The sequence below is a fragment of the Myotis daubentonii genome, chromosome 19, assembly GCF_963259705.1.
Source record: "Myotis daubentonii chromosome 19, mMyoDau2.1, whole genome shotgun sequence".
NCBI lineage: Eukaryota > Metazoa > Chordata > Mammalia > Chiroptera > Vespertilionidae > Myotis > Myotis daubentonii.
This window is the reverse complement of record NC_081858.1, coordinates 22029295-22052854: the sequence shown is the minus strand read 5'-3', so window position 1 is coordinate 22052854 and position 23560 is coordinate 22029295. Positions and strand designations below refer to the sequence as shown.

General features: G+C 60.9%; 1 protein-coding gene and 1 long non-coding RNA gene across 3 annotated transcripts in view; both read left to right on the top strand.

The window, feature by feature from the left end:
* The window catches only part of LOC132221698 (uncharacterized), a 170647-nt gene extending 147198 nt beyond the window's left edge, over nt 1–23449 (top strand). Inside the window, exon 2 of the long non-coding RNA XR_009450055.1 lies at nt 23116–23449. This is a non-coding gene — a long non-coding RNA (uncharacterized LOC132221698). The remainder of the gene's footprint in view (nt 1–23115) is intronic.
* B3GAT1 (beta-1,3-glucuronyltransferase 1) lies at nt 1149–23449 on the top strand. 2 transcript variants are annotated; one of them, XM_059675968.1, is made up of 7 exons: nt 1149–1541; nt 15158–15252; nt 15423–15569; nt 17692–18200; nt 18765–19061; nt 19845–19945; nt 21082–23449. In XM_059675968.1, exons 2-6 carry the CDS (start codon nt 15249–15251, stop codon nt 19929–19931), a joined length of 1044 nt encoding a protein of 347 aa, XP_059531951.1. In that variant the 5' UTR covers nt 1149–1541; nt 15158–15248; the 3' UTR covers nt 19932–19945; nt 21082–23449. The 2 variants fall into 2 exon arrangements, with proteins under 2 accessions (XP_059531951.1, XP_059531952.1); XM_059675969.1 differs by having other exon boundaries at nt 15158–15269.
* Nucleotides 23450–23560: the final 111 nt, after the last annotated feature.

Here is a 23560-nt window from a genome sequence, read left to right as displayed (position 1 = left end):
ACATCGCCCGCTGGGACAGCCTTGGTTCAGCAATGCCTGATGGCGGGCCTAGAGTCCGTCACCCGGCAAGGGACAAGGGACGAAGCCTCAGACCTTGTGCGATAGTTTCAGCTGCCGAAAAGCACTTCCATTCCCAGGCGGCTGGGGCCAGAACCCAGCACAGGAGCTGGGAAATAAAGTTCATATATTTGCACACCCAGGAGGGCCCGCCAGGGTGTGCAACTATATGAGCGTAGCTTCTGAGTCTCCCGCAACTCGACAAAAGAGCATTTGGAAGTGTCTTCAGAGACGGGTACACGCCATGGCTACATCTGCACCCCACACATACAGACATGCACACGCCTGTGCATGCACACTGGCTCCCTGGTCACGCACCCCCTACCCACCCAGCACACACAGGCAGGAGAGTGCATGGAATTTGCCCCAGGCGCCCTGAGAAATTCCCGGACAGCCTGCGGGGCCCTGTGCTCCATCTCTGTTCCCTCCCACCCCACGCGCTGCCTCCCTGCCTTCTCTTTGAAATACCCAGGCTCCTGTGGGCTGAGCCTGGCACTCAGCAGGTTGGCATGTGTTTGGCAAGGCAGTGGTGCCTACAGGTGGGGCTACCATACAGGCCGGGCGCCTGTGGACCCCCATCTCCACCACACACAGGTACCCCTGCATCCACCTCCCCCTGCGGGGTGCCGGGAGCCTAGGAGGGAGCCGCACCCTCCCGCTCCGCTCCGCATCTCAGCTCCTCGGTCCCAGAGACCCGCCCCCCAACTAGCCAGCCCGGAAACAATCACCCTTTGAGAAGGGCTGCCAAGCTGGGCCCCAGGAACAGCCAGGATGGAGGCGGGGTGGGATGGGGGTGCAGGCAGCGGCCAGGCGCGCGTTAACTCTCCAGAGCCGAGGCCCGGCTGTGCTCGCCCCCGCCCGCAGCCCCGGCTTCCGTGCCCCAAGCTGGAGCCGCCTCCGCGGGGCAGGGTGTTGGGGTAGGAGGGGAGGTGATACCAATCCCGGGGGGAGGGTCCTCGCGGCCTCCTCCTAGCGCCCCCGCCCGAGCTGGCGAGGTTGGTACCGACCATCAGCGGTCCCGCCGGCAGCCTGAGCTGCTGGGGGGGAAAGGGGGGGGGGAGCGGGGGCGGGGCGGGCGGGAGGCGCTGTCAGAGCCGTGACACCGGCGCAGCCGCACGGAGGGGACTCGGAGCCGGCCCGGTTGGCTGGGCGGCCGCGCATCCCGGCTCCCCGCGCCCCCTCCCCGCTCCCCTCCCCACCCCCCTCCCGCCCCCCCGCCCCCGGCCCTGCCCGCGCCCCCCGCACGCTCGCAGCTCCATCCGCCTCGCCGAGCCCAGGAGCAGCCGGGCTGGGCGGCGGGGCGCAGGCTGGGACCCCGCGGCTATGAAGTGGCCCTCGGGGGCTGCAGCCCGAGATCCCCGGGGGAGGGAGGGGCGCGCGGCCCCGAGCAGCAGCCTGGGGGCCCCGGGGCCGGGGTTTAGGGGCCGCCACCGCCCGGAATGAATCGCGCTGGGGACGATCCGGACTCGGACTCGCCGCCTCAGGTCAGTGACCCCCTGCGGGCCCCCGCGGCGCCGCTGCAGCGCACAGAGCCCCTTTATGCGTCCCCATCAGTATCCACGCCATGTCCTCACGGGTGCGCGCGCGCCGGCGTGTGTGTGTGTGTGTGTGTGTGTGTGTGTGTGTGTGTGTGTGTGTGTACACGCAATGGGGACAGCTGGAAAGGGAGCCTGAGAGGGGCCAGGGCTGGAGCCGCTGAATGCCACCCAGGAGCTCCCAAACAAACCGGGGTGAGTCACGCCTGCCCTGCTCAGCCCCGCGTCTAGGGAAGAGCTGGCCCTCAGTTCCTTCCAACAACTGGTCCAGGCTCTTAGCTCGCCGGTCCCTTCCCACCTCAGCAGGTGGTTCCTGGTGGCCCAGCTGAGCCCGGCCCAGCCCCCCCTGCTGCACCTGCTCCCTGGGTCATCCCCAAGGGCTCTGAGGCTCAGGGGCAGCTCTGCCAGGACGGCGGAGGGGCTGAGGGCTGGCGAGGGTGGCAAAGGGTCCGTGGGCCCTTCACTGTCCCAAGGCGGCCGGAGGCATGACCAAGTTCACCGCCCTCTCCTCTGCACCTGGGCTCCGGCCTGAGGTCCTGATGCCTCCAAAGTCAGAGCATGCAACTTGCGAAGGGGAAGCCGAGAGGCACGGTGGACAAGGAGAAGGAAGCCACCGGATCTCACGGGGACAGGGAAAGGGGGTGACAGCCTGGTACCAAGCAGCTGAGATCAAGAACCACACACACACACACACACACACACACACACACACACACACACGGCCTTGACTGGCCTCCCCTTCCCCTTCCTCGCCTGGCCAGGCCTAGCCTCAGCCGCGCACTGTGCGATGGAGTCTTACAGAAGCTGGGGCTGAGGGCTCTGGCACCCCTAATGCCCAGGAGTTGAGGTGGCCTTTGCTGACAGATGCCAGCCCTGTGCTGGTGGGAGCAACTCGATCTGCATGGGTACCAGTCTGGAGGGGTACCCGCTGGGACCCTCCATGGCCACACTGTGTAAAAGGATTGGTTGGGAGGGGATGTCCGCGGGCATGTAGCTCTGTGAAGTGACTGTGTGTGTGTGTGGAAATGGGAGGCATGAGGCTTCCTAAGTCACTGGGGTTGAGGGACCCGTGGCCTCACAGGACAGCTGTTCTGCGGTTTTCTGAGATTTGTCCGCTGTACCTCCCGTCTCCCTACCTCTGCCCAAAGCCACCACAGAGATGGAGACAGGTCCTCCCAGAACCTGCTCAGTGGTGAGCATGAGCCTTCCTGGGCTCACATCACGTCCTCCCTCTTCTTCATATGAAGACCCTTCCCCATGAGACCTTCAGTCTCTCCACTCTGCCCTGTCCATGCCAGGCACTCCCGGCGGCCTGGAGCTGTGTGCCATTCCCTCCACCCATTGTGGGGGGAGCAAGAGGCCTTACTAGGGCTAATGGAACAGGGAGGGTTCGTGGGATTGTGCCTCATTCAGCCCAGGGCCAAGTGGCTTGCTGGGCTCCATTCTGTGCGGACCCGGGGAGACCTGGGGCTCACTCCATGTTCAGGCATGTTGGACTCATAGGTACCGGGTCAGATATGTTCATATTGGTTTCTGGGTGAGCAGGCACAGGATGGCCTGGTGTAGGGCAACCACCGACCTGGGACTGCTGCAGTGACAAGCCTGGGGCCTGGACCAGTGACCAGGGCTCCGGGGAAAGATGCCTGGGGGGGGGGGGGAGGCTAGCCCGTGGCTGGCCTAAGGTCTCCCACAGTGGGTTACAAAGGACCAGGTGGGCTGCACTGCTCCTGGAGCACGGGGTGAGCAGGCAGGCTGGGGGCTTTGCAAGTGGGAGAAATGCAGACGGCTCAGCACAAGCGGGGGGGTGGCAGACTCTGGGAGAGGGGAGACTGTTGGTTTAGTCTGGCTGGAAAAGCAGGATGAGCTGGCACAGAGATGCCCAAGGGCTCCCTTCTGCTGAGACCTGGGGGGCGGGGGGAGAGAGACAGGACTGAGGAAGAGGAAGAATCTGAGAGTCCGAGGCAGGCAGAGGAGCCCGCGTGGGGCAACCCACAAAAGACACAGAAGCGCGCTCACGGAGCCACGCCACGGAGCGAGGTCCAGAGGCAGAAGTCCGGCTCACCCAGGGGTGCATCGGGGATCAGCCCACTGCCCTCCTTCCCCAGACCCCCAATATCAGCTGTCATCACCCAGGCAGGGAGCCCTCTGGGTGGAGCAGGCGGCTCATAAGAGAAGCTCTCCGTGGCTCTGAGGGAGGCCCGAGTAGTTCAGAGGGAGGCCTGGAGGGAAGGCAGAGGGGGCCAGGCTGTGAGGCCGGGGGTCTTTGGGGAAACCCTCTCTCCCAGGCTCCTCCTCACTGCTAAGGGCTCCCAACTCCTGGCCTTGCCCCCCAAGCCCTTCCGGTCCTGAGACACAGCAGGATGAGGAAGACATAGCATCTAGGGAAGAAGGAAAAAGAAAACCTTCCATCCTGCACCCCCACAGGCCTCCAGGCAGGAGGAGCTTCGGGGACCCTGCCGAAGAGCATGGGGGTGCAGGGAGGTGGTTCTCCGCAGAACACAGGCTCCCGGCCAGGCCAGGGCCCTGCCTCAGCTCCTTCCAGGGTGGGTGCGTAGACTTAGTGAGACACTGAGCCTCTACTAATAAGTCCTGGTTCCCAAAGGCCTGGACATGGAGGAACCCTCCTCTCACCAGGCTGCGTTAGGTGAGTGCGGGAGGCATGCTCACTTAATGTATTTTTTATAGCCTTTCCCAGCTTCCTCCAAGATCGGGATGGCTCTAGAATTTGGAGTAGCCATCCCCTGGCCAACCCCGGAGGCCATCCCGCCGGCCTCGTTTCAGGCTCTCCCATCTCTCCCGCCACCCCACCCACCTGGCCTGCTCGCCACACCTCCAGACCCTGGGCCTTCTGGAGGCCCCCCGGGGCGCGCCTCTGTCACCAGGACCCTCTCCGTGTCCCCTTGCCGAACGACAGCAGCAACCATGTGCTCATGTCTAGCTAGTGGCGAGTGTCATTATTCCGACTGATTAGCCGACGCTTGTCTACAAACTTCATGCCACTTGCAAGGAGCCCAGGTCGGTGGCCCCTCATTATTTTGCTGAAGGACGTCAGGGTGGACAGAGATCACACACATTCCGCTCCCTCCCACAGACACCGACTGAGCACCTACTGTGTCGCAGGCAGCGCCGGGAACATAGCGCCAAAGAATCCAAAGTCAAGGTTTCCTATTTAGCTTGGGAAGGGCTGTGTGGGTTGCTTTTTTTTTTTGCAGCTACAGCAAATTTACTTTTCTAATGAGGTTTCGCTCCAGCCAGTATTAAAATGAGCCTGCGCTCCCTGCACACACCAGCTGACAGCAGGGCCCGCAGCCTCCCAGCCAAGTGCCTGGCAGGGGTTAGGGCTCTGCCAGATAAGCCCAAACTGGAGAGTCCCAGACGGAAGGAGTGGACTGCATTCGGGTCTAAACCTCGCCCACAGGGCTGTGGGTCCCACGGCTCAGGATTAGACCAGGAGCGGGGTTTCTCTCTCCTTGTAGGTGGGAAACGTGAGCCCCTACTGTTGCTCCGGGAAGCAGGGAGGGATGGAGGGAGCCCAGGGGGCAGAGACAGAAGGCATGGCCTTGGTAGTAGGGGGGACCAGGCCCGAGTTTGGGGCCGGTTCTGAGACCCTCCCCGGCGGGCGCATCTCCTCACCGCCCTCCTCCACTTCTCTTCTTAATGAGGCCACTGAGCAGTCCGGCCTCTGAGTCATGAGCCTCTTCCGTCTCCAGATTCCGGGCTCTTCATTGGACCATTCATTATCCAGAACGTCAGAGCCCAACACGAGATGGAGGATGGGCCTCTCTGCCTCCCGGGGTGGCCGGTCCCTCAGCCCCATCAGCCACTTTTCAGGGCTCAGTAACCACACGTGGCTCGCGGCGACCCTCTTGGGCGCCACAGACAGTTCTAGTACGAGCGCTGGGCTAGACTCTCGGTGGGTGAGCAGGGTGGCTGCGAGCGTGGATTCCGGAGCCCACCAGGACTCAGACCCCAGCTCTGCCGCCTGCTACCCTGTGGCCGGGGGCATCACTGAGCCTCTCCCGTATTTCTCATCTCTAAAATGGGGACACTAATAGGATGTTTATGAGGAAGGAATGAGTCATGACGGTTAATCATGGTCATCACTCAGAGCCAGCAATAAATAGTAAAATGCTTTGCTTAGCAACTTTTTTATTCATTTATCTAACAGTTTCCTTCACAAATGCTTTATGAAGTGTTTATGGCAGGCATGGCAGCGGATGCTGGGGCCGACAGTAACCAATCACAATTAAGATCTGTGGTCCTGCTCCCATCCCTGGCCCTTCCTCCGTGTCGCCACCTGTGATGGGAATTCAGCCAGACAATAACCCCTGTGCCACTCACCCCCCGACCCCCACCCCCCAGGAACGTGTCACACCTCCTTTGTCGTGGATCCAATGGCAATTCTGTCTTATTGGAACTGCTCACACCAGAAAGCGCCTCCCAAGTCCCCATACATTCAAAATAAAAGAAGCGAGTGAGGTCTGGCTACCACCAGCATCTCATTGAAGGGGACGGAGCGGGACTTGAGGGGCTCTTGCCTGAGCTCACCCCATCCCTGGTTCTGAGGGAGGGAACGCCAGGGAGCCACTGCCCTGAGCTCAGCAGCGGGAAGCAGCGGGGAGGGAGGGAGAAGGCCCTCGCTTGGCCGGCGGGATTTCGGGATCCGCTGGCTGGTCCGGGTTCCAGGCTCAGCTGTGTCAGCAACGCACGGTGCGACGGGAATCTTGCAGAACCTCAGTTTCCTCATCCCAAATATGAGGAGCGTAAATCACGTGAGCATTTCCCCACCCAAATCTTACCCCTTACCTTGGTGAGCTCTCCACAAAACGCCGCAGGAGCCGCAGGCAGGCAGAAGGAAGGGACCCACCAGCCACGTTGCTAGAAGGCAGAAGGGGAGAGGAGGTGGGTCTGAGGGGGAGAATGTGCCATCGGGAATCACACACTAATGAGTGGGCACAGGTGACCGTCTGGCCCGCAAGGCTTGTCCCAGAATGAGGACCCTGTGCCTCAAGGCTGCTTCCTTCTCCTTAGAGGTAAGGAAGCTGGTGCTCAGAGAGGCTCCCCTCCTGTCTCAGGTCACACAGCACGTCAGTGCCGTGTTCTAGAATACGACCCACGTCTCCCCACTCCCTGTTCCTCCCTCTCGCCGGCCATCTGTCCCCTTGGCAGGACACACAGGGGCAGAGGGCAGCAGGAGCAGCTCCCCGGCGTCGGGGTGGGGGGGTAAGAGGCTGACAGCCCCAGGGCACTCTCACTGGGGTTGAGCAGGCCTTCCCTCTCTTCCTCCGACAACTGGCCCAGGGAAACCACTTACAGGATCTCTGATGGCCCCATGAAGGTCAGCCCCTTCAGGCCACAGGCCCGCGTTGAAAATACACACGGAGCCTAATTAACTCAGCGATCGTTAGCTGTAGAGTGTCCGTGCGCACTGCCCGGGGTCGCCTGGCAGCCTGCAGCCTGGTGGCGGTCGGTCGGGCCCTTGCTGGCTGGGGACTTGGGTTCTGCGGCCGCCTGGCCCCCGCTGAGGCCTGAAGTCCTCTGGGTCCCTGTTAGTTGTTTGCGGATCCTCTCAAGGGTGCCCCCAGGACCAGCGTCCCAATGCCCTGGAGGTAAGTGCCTGCTCCCAGGTGTTCAAGCTGTGTCCCCGGGAGGCACAGGGATGGAGACACGCCTTCAGGGGGCATTCTGGGCGTGGATTTTGTTCCCCCAGCTCCGTCCCCCGTGCTGTTGCTGGCTTCCCCCTGCCGCTCATGGCCTTAGCACTGAGCAAGAGACAAACCCTGTTCCCGGGAAGCCTGGCCAGCGCTCCCGGGGCTGACCATCCCGGCCCGGACCCGCGCTCGGGGCAGCCGGTGGCTCATGCCACCCGTCTGCTTACGGTGATGGACAGCCTCTGGCTGTGTGATTTTCCTTTTCCGTCAGCCTCTGAGTTTAAGCTGAAGTATTGCTCGCCTAACTCATCACTTGTCGATATGAACTTCTTCTCAGGCCCGTAAATCTCTCCCTCTGTTCTCAGCCTCCACCCTCCCGGGCCCGGGACTGGGAGACACACCAATGGCCCAGAGTGTGTGTGTGTGAATGTGTGTGTGTGTGTCCCAGGCCCAGAGTGAGTGTGAGTGTGTGTGTGTGTGTGTGTGTGTGTGTTCCAGGCCTGGGATTGGGAGACACAGAAGCAGGCTGAATATCTCACATCCTCTCTCTCTCTCTCTCTCTCTCTCTCTCTCTCTCTCTCTCTCTCTCACACACACACACACACACACACACACGTGTGCGCGCGCGCGCACGTGCTCCTCCACCCATGTCCCGCTCATGCCTAGCAGCATGCCTGGACCCTCGGGCGGTGCTCCCCTAGGCATGCCCTGCTCCTGTTTCCTCATGGGGACAATCCCAAATGACAGCCCGCAGGAAAGGGCACCCAGCAGCCCCCCCCCCCCGACACCACCCACAGGTGTCTACCCCAGCCCCACTGCAGAGAAACCTCTGACCCCCAACCCCGTGTCCTGGCCCTGAGGGGTGCGTCATTGTTGGGGGGATCTAACCAGACCTCTGGGTGGCAGTTCTTTTTCATTGTGGTAAAAAAAAAGAAATTACCCCCTTAACCATCTTTAAGTGTCCAGAGGCATTAAGTAAAGTCACATTCCTATTGTCGGGCAGCCACCCCTGCCCAGAACTCCCGTCTTGCCCACTGGATACCCGATGCTTGTTAAACAACGCCCCTTCCGCTGCCCGGCTCCAGGGCACCCCCATCTGCTCCGTCTCCCCGGGGCGACCGCTTCGGGCGCCGTCCATGCGTGCGCGTGCCGTGCGTGTCCAGGCGGGCTGCGGCCCGTGTCGGGCTTGCCTTCCCCCCTCGGGCTGAGCGGTATTTGTTTGGACGCAGAAACCGCATTTCATGTATCCGCTCGGCAGGTTCGCCCATGCCAGACCCAGAGCAAAAAGGTGCCAATAGCAGTGGTTCCGCCCACTCGCCTTCCCACTCCAGGGCTATCTCAGGGTCGGGGCCCAGCAGCTCCCCGCGTGCTCAGAGTTCACGCCGGTGCCAGGCGTCGGGGGCACAGACAGGAAGGGGCCCCGTTTTATTGGAGGGGATGCTGTCAGGCGTGGGCCTCTGTTGCTTCCCTCGCCTGGGCACCCTCAGCGCCTGGACCCCGGAGCCAGTCCCCGGATGAGTGCACCTCAAAGGCCCAGCAGGAGCTCAGCTGGCGGAGGCTCAGTGAGGGCCGGAGCACCCCAGGTGCAGGTGACCCCTGCGTTCTGCTCCACCTGCCTGAACCCTGAGGAAGAAATCTGTCCCCTACTCTCAGAGCACCCCCGGGGTCCAGAGCCCTGGGTGACCCCGAAAACCCTGTGATTGTGGCGAGGCTGCCTCAGCCTGTGCTTTTGCGTATTCAACTCCATCTCAGCGATCCACGGCCGCCCTGCTGCTGTCGTATATAATACACGGCCTATAAAACCGTGTCAGCATAACCTACCTTCTGGGGGATGGAGTGTGGGGAGCCTCCTTTCATCGCCTTCACACCTGCGTGTTCACAGGGGGGCACACATTGCCCACCCTGGGCTCGCAGGCCTTCTTAGGCTGGGCTCTCCCCCCACCCCCACCCCCTTCGACACCCTTCGTTAACTATGTCTCATCCAGGCAGTGGGGTCAGCTGATTGCATGTAACAGCTGATGGAGGAGCTGGGGAAAGGGCAGGAAATGATAGGCCCTAGGTCTGTTGCCCTAGCCCAGTGGTCGGCAAAATGCAGCTCGCGAGCCACATGAGGCTCTTTGGCCCCTTGAGTGTGGCTCTTCCACAAAATACCATGTGCGGGCCCGCATGTACAGTGCAATTGAAACTTCGTGGCCCATGCGCAGAAGTCGGTATTTTGTGGAAGAGCCACACTCAAGGGGCCAAAGAGCCGCAGTTTGCCGACCACTGCTAGGGCCTAGCCCCCTGCTGATGGCGGGCTCTCAGCCCCAAGGCCAGGAGAGGAGAAACTCCATGCTCTGACAGCTCTGGGGTCAGGATAGATGACACCCAACCTTCGGAACCGCCCCCCCCCCTCCACTCCCCTTCCCCCGCCCATTCCTTCTCTGAGCACCAGTCTCTGGGCCCAGACACAGGACTAATGTAATGTGCAGAGGCAGGGAGGGCAGGAGGTATCCCAACACCAGGGCAGGCCCAGGCTGTCTGCCTGGGGCAAAACCTTGCAGTCCCCAGCTGGTTTCCAGATCTGTAAAAACGGGGGACAGTCAGTGCCCCCCCAGGGGGCTGTGCTGGGGCCACAGTGGAGTGCCAGCCAGTGGGCAGCAGCTGGGCCTGAAGATCTGAGCTGGGCAGGGGGAGCGGGCAGGGGGAGCGGGCCAGAGTCCCCCTCTCAGGGCCTTGGCCTCCCCACATGCGGGAAATCTCCCTTCTCTGGTGCCTTGGCCACGAACACACACCCAGTTTAGCGCACTGCCACGTGCCAACGTACCTGCTTTCCACGGAGTCCGACCTCGGCATAGCCTCGCCCTTGGAGAGAGGAACCTGCCCCGGAGGCCGTGAGTGCGGACCCACCAGGAAGGAGCCGCAGTGCCCTCTCCCTCCCCTCCCCTCCCGGCGGCGCTTGGACTCAGCTGAATTTCAAAGCCAGGTGGAGGTTGTTGGAACCGCTGTCCTATTTTACATTAGCGAGCGTGTTTCGTGCTAATTGGGTGCCAGGCCTCAAGCTAGATGTTTCTCTCATTTGATCCCCAAAATAGCCGGTAAGAGTTACAGATAAGGAAACTGAGCCGTGCTGAGCCGTATTGACCTGGAGTTTGCCAGACGGTGAATGAGGCCTAACAGCTCCACACTGGCTATGGGGAAACGGAGGCCGAACAGGGCCCACATGAGTCCCTGAGACGGAAGGGGTCCCTTCTGAGTATCCCGCCACTCTTCCTCACTGCCTCTCCTTTTGGGGGTGAAGTGGGACTCTGGGGGGTCTTTGGCTTCCGTCCTGCCTTCTGGAAGGCAGCCAAAGCTCAGCTGGGGACGTAGAGGGCACCAGGCCAGGCAGGTCCCTCCAGGCCCTTTCCACGTTGGTAATCACAGCAGCTTCTGGTGCAGTACTGACGCCCATGAACAGAGGCTGCCGCCCTTCCCATCAGAAGTAGCCGGGAGCGAGAGCCGGCAGTGGCCAGGCCAAGAGGCGGGATGTGGAACTCTCCAGGGCCTGGCCTTTCTCTCCATCCGTGCTGCACGCTGAGAGCAGGTGGGAGCCCAGCAGGCTCAGGGAGCCGGGCCCTGAGGGTGGCCCGGGAGCCCACGTGCTGGCTCTGCAGTGGGGGAGGCGGCGTGAGGTGGGGTTGCACCAATTCAGAGTCCAAAGGCCGAGCCTGAGCGGCCCCGGCGGAGATGGCCTCCAGACCTGGAGCTGGTCACACAGCCCTTCTAAGCCTCAGTTTCCCCAACTGTGAAAGGAGACCGCCTGCTTGCCTCACCGGGCTGCCGTGAAGACGAAAGGACCTGGCGGTGTGGAGAAAATGAACCCTGCTGGCCCAGCACCGGGATGTCACCGAGAAGGCCCGCCATTCCGACTAAGCATCCCTCGCAGACCTCACTTCACTTCTTGGAGGGGAGGGAGCTATTGGATCCCTGTCCCCTGCTCTCCCTGCCCCTCCAGCTGATGGGGGTGGGGGAAGAGGAATTGAGCAGGAAGCTGGGGGATTGGTGAGTGGAGAGAGGCCAAGCCCGTGCCCTGCAGGCTCAGCAGGACCTCCTGGCTGAAGCCAGGGCCAGGCCGGGGTGCAGGGACGGTGGCCGGGTTGCGGGAGGACAGGGCCGGGTTAATGAAGTATGGATTGACTGGCCCGGGAGCTGATTAGCTCTGGCACGGGGCTTTTCCTGAGCAGAGGCAGAAGAATCGATACTAATCCCTTGATCCATGTAGGAGTTCCTACGGATCTCCGGGACAAATCCACACCTCCCTTCGCCCGGAGAACTGTCCGGAGCTGGAGCTGGAGCCTTGACTCCGTCCCGCATCTTCTTTTAAAATGTCCCTCCTTCTGCCGCCTGTTATCACCTCCCTGACCCCATGCCCAGAAGGCTGGTGCCTGGCCCAGCCCCCTCCCCATCCTCACCCCTCCTGGGCTGAACAGTGGAGCCATGGGCCTGGCTTGCGCCTGCGCGAGGAGGCTTCAGCGTCTGTCCCGTCCACCCCAGGATGCGGGCGCTCAGATGAGGGAGGCCAGCTTTCTTCCTTCACAGGCACAGCATAAGCTCCCCCAACCAGCCGGACCCAGGGCAGCACACTGACCGGATCCATTTCATCCTCTGGGCCCCTGTAATGCTGCCTCTCCCCTCTAGGGGCCGCCCCTGCTCACACCAGCTGAGTCCCAGGCTGGCCTGGGGTCCCAGGGTCCATCGTGTTAGTTCCCAACCCGTTTTTAAAGGCCATGCTTGTGATCTACACCGCGGAATAGTATCAAACCACGAAACGTGGGCTGGAAAGAGAGAAATATGTTGTTTCTATGAAAACTAAGTTGAGTGTTCTCAAAAGACTCCCATAAGGTGAGTCTGGGGGAAAAAAATTCTTCTAAGTAGGTGGAGATAGGTGGGAAAAGTCATAAAAATGCTAAAGGATAGTGCATGCAGATGGCACACCAAGCGTCCTGCAGGTGCTGGGTCACTTTCATGAAATCAACAAAGAGGTCGTAGGGTGCACTGTGGGGGGTAAGGCCAGGAACGCTGAAATTCCCCCCCAAGTCCCCCCCCTCAGGAGTGCAGAGAGTGGCCAGCCAGGAGTGGTGAGGATTCCAGGGAAAATGGCCTCGTGTTGTGCAACATGGGAAACTCTTGCCTCTTTAAAGGCTGCGGAAGTTGAAACAAGCATCACAGGGTGCATCGTTTGGAGGGACTCTTCACTTTATAGCAGACTCCTTCAACCAACTCACTACTGCTCCCAACGTGTTTGCTAGCACGGCTTTATCATGTCAGAGACATGTGTCTGGATGGTTTTGGAGCCTGTTTGTTACTGACCATCACACACACACACACACACACACACACACACACACACACACATGTACCTGAATACATGCCCAAAAGGGTCTATGTGGGTGCAGCCTGCAGGGTCTGTGTGGGTGCAGCCTGCAGGGTCTATGTCTATGTGGGTGCAGCCTGCAGGGTCTATGTGGGTGCAGTCTGCAGGGTCTATGTGGGTGCAGCCTGCAGGGTCTATGTGGGTGCAGCCTGCAGGGTCTATGTCTATGTGGGTGCAGCCTGCAGGGTCTATGTGGGTGCAGCCTGCAGGGTCTATGTCTATGTGGGTGCAGCCTGCAGGGTCTATGTGGGTGCAGTCTGCAGGGTCTATGTGGGTGCAGTCTGCAGGGTCTATGTGGGTGCAGCCTGCAGGGTCTATGTGGGTGCAGTCTGCAGGGTCTATGTGGGTGCAGCCTGCAGGGTCTATGTGGGTGCAGCCTGCAGGGTCTATGTCTATGTGGGTGCAGCCTGCAGGGTCTATGTGGGTGCAGCCTGCAGGGTCTATGTGGGTGCAGCCTGCAGGGTCTATGTGGGTGCAGTCTGCAGGGTCTATGTGGGTGCAGCCTGCAGGGTCTATGTGGGTGCAGTCTGCAGGGCTGAGCCAGCGGCCACAGGCAAGCTGCCACCCTTCCTCCAAGCCCCGGGAGAAAAAGGCTGTGATGCCCGAGCTCAGTGGTCGGCAAACCGCGGCTCTTGAGCCACATGTGACTCTTTGGCCCCTTGAATGTGGCTCTTCCACAAAATACCACGTGCGGGCATGTACGTACAGTGCGATTGAAACTTCGTGGCCCATGCGCAGAAGTCGGTATTTTGTGGAAGAGCCGGTATTTTGTGGAAGAGCCACACTCAAGGGGCCAAAGAGCCGCGTGTGGCTCCCAAGCCGCAGTTTGCCGACCACTGACCTAGGCATCCTCGAAGCCTCATCCCAGAGCTGAGGTCAGGGTAGGTGCAGCCTCCCCCCTGCCCCAGGCCCTCCCACAGGTCCCCCTGCCCCTGCCCCAGTGCCCCTCCCCCCTCTCCAACTTCCCATCCCCCAGGTCACGCCCTCCCCGAGCCCCCACAGCCCTAGGCTCCCCCAGGACCCACCCCTGCACCCCGCCGCCAGGCTCAGGCCCCATTTCCCATAACCTCAGGCCTGCTGGCCAGCTGGCTTTCTCTGAGACCGGGGCTCTCCGGCTGTTCTGCTGAATAACCACCTGGTAATTAGCTCCACGATTTTGCTACGATGCTTATAATCGCCTCCATTAAAGTTATGGGATTTTCAGGCCGTAATGGCTTCCAGAGTAATTAATGCACAACTGGGTTTATTGCTAAGTTTATTTTTAGAGTTTCCCTCCCTCATCCCCCCTCCCTTTCCTTGCATAGATGTCTTGACCAGAACAGCCCCCTGCATCCTTGCCTCCCCCTGGCTCCCTCCCCGCTTCTGGAAGGTGCTGGGACAGCAGCAGGGGCGGCTTTCCTAGGGGAGGGTGGCTCTATGCCAGGGCTCACCCAGTCTACGCCTGATCAGGTTTGGGGGCTCGGGGGCCTGGACGCTGCCTCCCCCATGACCCTGGTTGCAGGAGACCGAAGGGCCTGGGTTTACGTCTGCATGTCCTGGCGTTGGCCTTGGGCAAGCCACTGGTGCATTTCCCAAGTGAAATAGCTGTAAGGACAGCGCAGAGCAGCCGGGGTTGTTGTGATGCTGAACAGGAACTGCCCAGCTTCACCTTCGGACACCATAGGTGCCATCTCACAGCTGTTGTTACTAACAACAGCCCAGCAGACGAGCGGGAGGTTGAGCGAGTGCTAGAGGTAGAGGCGTGGAATGAGGAGGCTGCCCAGAGGAAGTGTGCGGGCGGCTATGTGAGTGCCACAGAAGCTGGGCGTGCAGGCCGAATTCGCCAAATTGCACACAGCTCGCCTTGCCTGGCTTTCTCCACCCAGAACTTAGGGCCCTCCCCAAGATAAAGGGCATTTGAAAAGCTCCATTGGAGCCACGGAGGACCCAGAGGCAATCTCCCAGCCAGGCCTTTTAGACGCTCCCCTGTCCATCAAATGGCCTGAGCTCAGCCAGCCAAACGGAGACCTCGATCAGCCCATTTGCAGCCCCTTCAGTGGTCTTGGAGTTGGGGGCTGCGGCTAGGGGTGTGGCATAAGGTCACTGCTTCATTACACCCCAGGGCTGCCCCCTTTATCCAGGCTCTGAAGAAACCATCCGGGCCCAAACATGTGGCCAGCACCGTCGCAGATTCAGTATGTACATGCCAGGCGCCGTCCTCAGGGCTCTAGGGGCGCTGACTTAATTCTCAGAACCACCTTGTGAAGCACATGCTGATGGTACCCATTTCACAGATGAGAAAACTGTGGCACGGACTGTTGCCGTAACTTGGCAAAGGAACAACAGCTTGTTGGTGGCAGAGTTCAGTGTTTAAACCAATGCAGGTGTGTCTGAAGTCTGTGCCTTTAACCTCTGCTCCCTGCTGAGCAGCCGGGAGAAGGCAGTCCGGGCTCCACACAACAAGCCAGGGCCGGGCCTGGCCCTCCTGGATGCCGTCCCCCCCCAGGTCTCTGGCCATCCTCTTCTGCTCTCTCTTGCAGGTATGCACTTGGCAGGGTTTCTGACTGTGCCCTGAGCCACCACCCCTTCTGAAACTCTGGCCGAGCTGGACTCTGCAAACCTGCTTTCGCAATGGGTGGGTTGTGAGCGCTGGTAAGACCCGCTAGCCAGCATCGGCTTCTCTGCCGTCCCCGTGCCTGGCCTGTCCGGCCCATTCCTGTTCTCTTCTCCCCTGTGCTCATCCCTGCGTGCTGCCCCCGCCCCTGGCGCCGTCATCTGTCATCTCCGGACCTTGCCGCCGCTCAGGTAATGAGGAGCTGTGGGCCCAGCCAGCCTTGGAGATGCCGAAGAGACGGGACATCCTTGCCATCATCCTCATCGTGCTGCCCTGGACGCTGCTCGTCACCGTGTGGCACCAGAGCACCATCGCGCCCCTGCTCACTGCGCACAAGGGTGAGTCCCCCCCCCCCCCCCGCCCCGGCCTGGTGTCAGTAACGAGAGTGAGCACAGCCCATGCTGGGGGAGTTCTCATTTCCACTTACCAGGCAGCTGGGAGGAGCCATAAGGAGGATGCAGGCCAATGACCTGACCCTTGTAGGGGTCTTGGCCCCTTTGGGAATCAGGTGAATGCTAACACACACACACACACACACACACACACACGCACACACACGCACTCAGGTGTGCAGAACTCGGGGTCTGATTCCAGGATGGCAAGGATTGGGAGCACTCGGCCTCAGTGGGGGAGAGGGATGGATGAAGAGGGTCCCCGGCCTGTGTTATGTTTTAAAAACTCACGAGTATAATATTCACCCCTCTTTTCCTAGTTATGTTATCTGTGCAAGTGAGGGGGGGTCCCTTTCCGCACCGAGTGCTGGGGGTGGGGTCCTTAACGATACTTTCCGAGACTGGCCCAGGAGGAGGAGTGGTTTTTATTTGCATGGAATTCCCCATCGCTGGGTTTCCAAAGTCCCATCCCCCTTCGTCCAGTCCTGGAAGGCGTGCCGGGGGGGGGGGGGGGGGTCGGCAGCGCTAGAAGCAGAGCCCGTGTCCAGAGCTTCCGCTGCAGGCTGGCTGCAGGCCATCCGTCCACTGCGGGTGGGGTGCATAGGGCGGAGGGCCCTGTGGGCGAATGCAGGGAGCCAGGAGAGCGCGCCCCCTGCAACGACACTCCCCCAAAGCAGAGGAGGAGACTAAGAGAGCGCGCTTCTTTGTTCAGGGAATTAGGTACCCAAAATCTTCCCACTGGCAGTGGCCACGCCCATTCTGGCCAATGACCTCTGCTCCCAGGCATGGCTGACAGCCAGCACCTTCCCTAGTGCCCCCAGCTTTACTGGGCATGCGTCTATCTCCCCTTTGCGGGGCCCCTGGGGCATGTAAAGCTGCAACTTCCTGGGGAAGCTGCCCAGATGCCATGCCTATACTGGTTGGCCTTCTGTTTGCTCCTTTCCTGTTACGAATAACCAGCTAATTACAAGGGCATCAGGTGGGCAGCCCTGACCTAGTCACCGCGCCAGAGGAGAAGTCCCAGGAAGCACCCGCAGGAGAACTGGGCTCTGAGTCCCCAGCTTCCCCCTCCACGGTCTGCCTTTCCCTCTGACACTGGAGGTTCCTACACCCCAAACCTTCCATGTGTCCCACATCTGACCTGCCCCCCCATGCCTTCAGTCTGCTGTCAAGCTCTTCCCCCTGTGCACTCCGTGCACCCACAGACTCACACTCGAGGGCAGCAGTTCTCCCACCGACGTGCGCACAGTATGACACGGGGAGCGAGATAAACACGGAGGCACCCGCCCCATCTCGGTGTGAAGGAGGACGAGGGCCCAGGTGGGGCCTGGGAATCCACATGTAGCCATTGCCCCAAGTGACTGGGACGCAGGCAGCCATCACCCCAAGTGACTGGGACGCAGGCCATAGCCAGGAGCCACAGGCTGAAGCCACTGCTCCACACAGTTACACTCTGGCCCTGCTCAGTCCCAGCGGTTCTGGATGCTTCCGGCCAGGTGAGGAGGGAGCCAGCGTGGTGAGGGTCGGACACGTGGTCACATAAAACCCAACAAATAGCCCTAGCCAGTTTGGCTCAGTGGATAGAGCGTCGGCCTGGGGACTGAAGAGTCCCGGGTTCGATTCCGGTCAAGGGCATGTACCTTGGTTGCAGGCACATCCCCAGAAGGGGGTGTGCAGGAGGCAGCTGATCGATGCTTCTCTCTCATTGATGTTTCTAACTCTCTATCCCTCTCCCTTCCTCTCTGTAAAAAATCAATAAAATATATTTTTAAAAAAACAAAACCCAACAAATATAGGAACTGGAGGTGCGGCCTTGGACCTGGCCGGCCGCATCCAAATAACCACAGCGCTGCCCCGTGAAGAACGGGGCGGAGGTCCCCTCTGCTGTGTGGGGAGTCGGGGCTAGGAAAGTGGGGAGACAGACAGCGCCAGGCAGGGGTCTGATGGCTCTCCTGGGAGCAGAGGGCAGGTGTGACCAGGCAGATGGGCGCATCCCGGCCAGTGCCCGAGGCCAGGGCCTGCTCGGTGGTCCCCACACTGCCTGTCCCCTTCCCCCCCTCCCCTGCAGATGATGGCGGAGACCCCCGGCGCCCCGCCCCGCCCGGCGCGGACCCCAGGGAGTATTGCATGTCCGACCGAGACATCGTGGAGGTGGTGCGCACCGAGTACGTGTACACGCGGCCGCCGCCGTGGTCCGACACGCTGCCCACCATCCACGTGGTGACGCCCACCTACAGCCGCCCGGTGCAGAAGGCCGAGCTCACGCGCCTGGCCAACACGCTGCTGCACGTGCCCAACCTGCACTGGCTGCTGGTGGAGGACGCGCCGCACCGCACGCCGCTGGCCACGCGCCTGCTGCGCGACTCCGGCCTCAACTACACGCACCTGCACGTGGAGACGCCCCGCAACTACAAGCTGCGCGGCGACGCCCGCGACCCGCGCATCCCGCGCGGCACCATGCAGCGCAACCTGGCCCTGCGCTGGCTGCGGGAGACCTTCCCGCGCAACGCCAGCCAGCCGGGCGTGGTGTACTTTGCGGATGATGACAACACCTACAGCCTGGAGCTCTTCGAGGAGGTCAGGGCCGCCGGGCGGAGGCGGGGGAGGGGGGGAGGCCGCGGGGTGGCGTGGGAAATGGGGGATGCTCCCACAGCGGCCCTTTGGGTAGGGGCGCACGGAGAGGTCACAGGCGGGGCCAGGCTGGAGGCGGTGCAGCCTGCAGGGGCCCGACAAGGGACGGAGAGCCGACCGTGGCCTCAGCGGTCCCCTGGTTAAAGGGCACGGGTGCTTGGAGCGGCAGGACCACGGCCCTGCCTCAGCGGCTCGCCTGCATGAGGTGTGGGCCAGGGTCCTGTCCTGGGGGTTTGTGAGTCACGGTAGTTTGCGGGGGAGGAGAGGAGGGTCAGACTCTGAATTGGAAAGAGAGGTTTCTTAGCAAGAAAGTGGCAGCCGGTCGGTGAAGGGGAGGGAGGGTTGTCCGGTGGGGGAGGGAGGGGGTCAGGGTCCCTGCAGGTGCCCAGCTGCGCCCAGACGTGGCCTCTGATGACCCGTGAGCCCAGCGAGTGTGGGTGACGTCGCCTTCCACGGGGACAGGCATCGCTCCCACTGGCACTCCGGGGCCTGACTCTGCGTCCCCTGCAGATGCGCAGCACGCGGAGGGTGTCCGTGTGGCCCGTGGCCTTCGTCGGGGGCCTGCGGTACGAGGCCCCGCGGGTCAACGCGGCGGGGAAGGTGGTCGGCTGGAAGACGGTGTTCGACCCCCACCGGCCCTTTGCCATAGACATGGCCGGGTTCGCGGTCAACCTGCGGCTCATCCTGCAGCGCAGCCAGGCCTACTTCAAGCTGCGCGGCGTGAAGGGGGGCTACCAGGAGAGCAGCCTCCTCCGGGAGCTGGTCACCCTCAGCGACCTGGAGCCCAAGGCCGCCAACTGCACCAAGGTACGCCCCGGGAACAACGGCCCTGAAGGCAGTTTGTCACCCATGCGGCAGCCACACTAAAGTCCAGCAGGAGATGGGGAGGGTGGTGACCGGTGAGGCCGAGCCAGGTGTGTCCCCTCCCGCGCCGCAGAAGAGCTGGCCTTCACGGCCTCCCTGCGATTACATGTTCATGTGTGCACACATGGACAAACGCATGTGCGCACACGCACAGGCACACGCACACGCACTTCCTAGTTTGAGCTTCTGCAGTGAGGGCCTGGGCAGTCACCTGGCTGAGCTGAAGGCTCCTGAACAACCTTCTCCATCTCTAGGGAGTCCTGGGCTGTGTGGCTCAGTGGGTTGCAGGTCGTCCTGTGCACTGAAAGGTTGCCAGTTTGATTCCCGGTCAGGGCACATGCCCAGGTTGCAGCTCAGTCCCTGGTCAGGGTGCGTGCAGGAGGCAGCCGATCGATGATTCTCTCTAAAATCAATAAAGACAATGTATATTTTAAAAAAGGAAATGCAGGAGAGAATAAGAAGCAAGAGGAGTCTTCGGGTTTATCTGTCTATTTTTTCTGTAGTTGTGCACACTCTGTTCCCAACAGCTATTTTGAATGTACCCTATGTACAAACAGCAAGAGGGAGGCGTCGGTAGAAATAAAGAACATTGGAGAACGTCCTGATGGAACGGGGGCAGAACGGGAGGGGCAGGGGCTATACTTGTAGGGTCTGGGCGGGAGCAGGAGGTGGCAGGGGGAGGCCAGGGGGCCTGTTCCATGTTGTCTCCCGTCTCTGGACACGCAGATCCTGGTCTGGCACACGCGGACGGAGAAGCCCGTGCTGGTGAATGAGGGCAAAAAGGGCTTCACGGACCCCACGGTGGAGATCTGAGCCCCGGGACGCAGGTACGGCCGGCCGAGGGCCGCGGTGCATGGGGCAGGCCCATACCCGGTGTGGACCCAGAATCCATCTGCCAGGACTTCCTCTCGGTCTTCCATTGTGGGAGGACAGGGAAATGCCAGCATGAGGGGAAGAGGCCGAGCTGGCGTCCCCTGGCCCTCTCCTTCCCTTCCCCTCCCCCTCCCCCTTGCCCTGTCTGGAAATTAGCGAGAGCCAGCCTCTCCCACACAGCTGGGCCCTCTCGCCACCCTTGGGGGGCCCCTCCTTCCAGACGTTGCCTGGTCACCACCATTATTCTGGCCATGACACCTGTCCCATAGCAGGCACTGCCGTGTGCTCGCTCCAGGCTCTTTCTGTGGATTCCTCTTTGCCTCCGTGACAAGGACCCTCACTCACTGCCTTCCCCTCATGGCGCATGCCCGTGTGTCCCCCAGTCGTGACCGTGGGGGGGGGGGCGTGCCATGGTGAAACTGTGGGCGCAGAGCCTGGTTCAGCGCCTGGCCTTCCGCTTTCACGGTTTCACCTTCCTTGCTCTAGGCTTCCGTTTCTGCGTCTGTAAAATGGGTTGTTGGGGGCCCCAGGAACAGGCTCCGGCACGTTCTACGTCCTCTGTAGGCGTTGCTGTTGCTATTTCAGTCTTTAAAGTCCTCTATGGATGAGGGCCTCGGGTCTGCCTACATTTTAGAGGCAAAGGGATGACGTTCAGGAAAAGCTCCATGAGATGAATTGGGCCGGGTGACTGGTCACGCCAGGAACTTCCTCTGGGCGTGTGTTTCTAGGATGTCATCCCGGAGGCGGGAGCTGACAATGGACACAGCTGGACGCCAGCCCGGAGTTCAGTGTCAGCTTCTGTGTCACGTTTGCAAGTCCCCTGTGCATCGGGGACCCCAGGGTGTCAGTCTGCCGTTTTGTCCCCCGAACTTAAGACATCATCTGGGCCAGTGCCGCCGAGAGCCATCAGTTCAGAGCCCAGCTCCCTGCCTCCTGCCCTCACACGCCTCACCGCAAGGGTGCCACGGAGGACCTGGCCGCTGGGCCAGGCGGCTCCTCAGTGAGGCCTGTTGGGGGCTAAGGGTTGAGCAGCTTGGCCACACTGGCCGCTCCGACACCCGCCTCACTCATGGCTCCTCCCCCTTCACAGGAGCCTCTTCTCACTCCCTGATCCTGCCTTCCATCCTCTCCCCGTGGCTGACGGTCCTCCAAGGCAAACTCCAAACGAATGGCCACCAGCCTCCTTTCTATCCTGGGGCTTCCGAGAGCCCAGCCTGAGGCCAGGACAAGGGACGGAGAGCCTAAAGCACAGAAATCCCAGATGTGTCGTTCTCTTCCACCCAGCGCGGCAGGGCCCCGCTGCCAGCCCGGCCCCCGCCCTCCTCCCCGGAGGTTCCCGCACCCCAGGCCCGAGTGATGCCGGACAGCGGGGCGTCGGAAAAGACTCGGCGGTCACGTGGAGGTGGCCCTCCTGGCTCCCTGCTCCTGGGTCCAGCACGGCCACACCGGCCAGCCGGGCAGAGGATTCTGAACACCAGACAGCAGGCCCTGCCCGGGCACCTCGGAGAGCTGCTCCCAAGTACACGTGTCTCTGTGGCTGTTCTCTAGTCCCTGTCTCCAGAGCATAAGTCCGTCTTTGATCCCAGCAGCGGTCAGCCCTGCAGGAGGGAGCAGGCCTAGCCCCCAGGCTCCCCCGTGCCCCAGGCTGTGGTGGGAGAGGAGCTCCTTCCTCCCCCCAGGCCCCTCAACCCTGCAGCACAGAGAAGCAGATGGGCCTCAAGCCAGCACAGGCCACGGGTTGGCCTGGACCACGACCACGTGGGCCCGTCCCCCACGCTGCCACCCCCACGCCCACTGGGCGCCAGGGACCTTTGCCTGGGCCAGGACGGGGAGGGCAGGAGCCCTCTTCCTGAAGCCCTTGAGAGCCACAGACCTCAGGGGCAGAGAGGTGGGGGCAATTCCAAGCCTCCTTCCTGCCCCTGGTTTGGGGGCAGGAGGGGGACTGCGTTAGCAGAGATATTTATGGGCAAGAGACCGAGATCATTTGGACACAGAGGGGAAAGGATACCCGAGCACACACGACGTTGGAAATAATTCTATTTTAAACACAACGTGGGAAAGAAAAATCTCCCTTCTCCCCAGGTGGGGAGCCTGCAGAGCGAGCCGCCCGAGAACAGTGCATGCGCTGGCAGCTCCCTCCGCCAGGGGGCGTGTGTCCGGCTCTCCCGCCGCCGGACAGGCCCCTGGCTTTCTGGCTGGGGACAGCGCCCTCTGGTGGCGATCCCACTCCCCATGCTCCTGAAAGTCGGAAGCACAATTTTCCTCTCGCGTGGAGGGAAAAGGAAAGGCTTGAGCCTACGGAAGGGGTGTTTATTTTTTAACCGCTAACACTTCATTTAAACTCACAGGACCAGTCTGAGGACCACAGAGAACCCACTCCTGAAGGAGGGGGTCATGGGGGGGTGGGGGGATTGGACTTAGTCCAGCAACCTAAACATTCAAAAAATATAGCATCGGTTGCATTTTGAAACACACAATTTTCCACGTAGTCACGAGCCCACCCAATGGGATCGTATCCCTGGGAACCCTGAGCCACCTTGTAGGGCATCCCCCCAACCTCTTACAGAGTCAATGGTTGCTTTGGAAATCAAGCTCTCGGCATCACGTGGCGTGGCGTGGGAGAGAAGGGACGAGGTGGGCACAGGCGGCCATCAAATGCGTGAATCCAGGCCCAGGCATTCCACTGCCCCCCAGCCCTGTGCTCAGGTGAGCTTGGCTGGTCTATGGCTACCTTCTCAGCCAAAAACAAAACAAAATAAAACACCAAAAAAACCCAGAAACAACCCAGGGCTCATCTTCAGGAAATTGATATGGAACAGAACGAGGCATTTTCTCTTGCTCCCTCTCCTGTATTGCTTTGTTTGGCAGGACATGTTTTTGCCCCATGTCCTCTAGTACAGTGGGGCCTTGACTTACGAGTTTAATTCGTTCCGTGACGGAGCTCGTAACTCAAATTACTCGTATGTCAAATCAAAAAGTGAACGAGTGAGACACGTGATGCTGAGCTGATGATGTAGCGTTCACTGTGATATTCGCTGTGCCAACTAGCGGTGGGGTGTCTGAAGCTGGCTCGTGACCCGAATTTTAGCTCGCAACTCAAAGCAAAAAATCGGCTGAGAGAGAGACCGCTCGTATCTCGAAAAACTCGTTAGTCGGGACACTTGTAAGTCAAGGCCCCACTGTAGCTGCATGTGGGTTTATTTATCACTGTAGTCCTGGAGGACTGCAGCTTCCTTCTTTGCTGGGGACGAGTTTGTGATGAATCAGAATGTGGTCCAGGACTATACCGTTTGCTTTCCACACTTCCCACCAGAGGCGTGACGCTGGGGGCTGGGCGTCCCCAACAGAGATGGTGGAGGTCGGAGCCCGGGGCAGCCGCACCCTCGGGTCTGTTTTCATTAACTGTCTGTCATCTGTTTTTAAAATTAAAAGTCAGATACGGTTTTTAACATCCCTAATCCTCCTCGGCCCGGCTTGATTGCGTTCCCCTGGATTGCTTGAACCCTCCACCGAATGAGTGTCTGCCAGGTGCCCACGAGCTGCCAGGTGCCCATGAGCTGCATTATTCC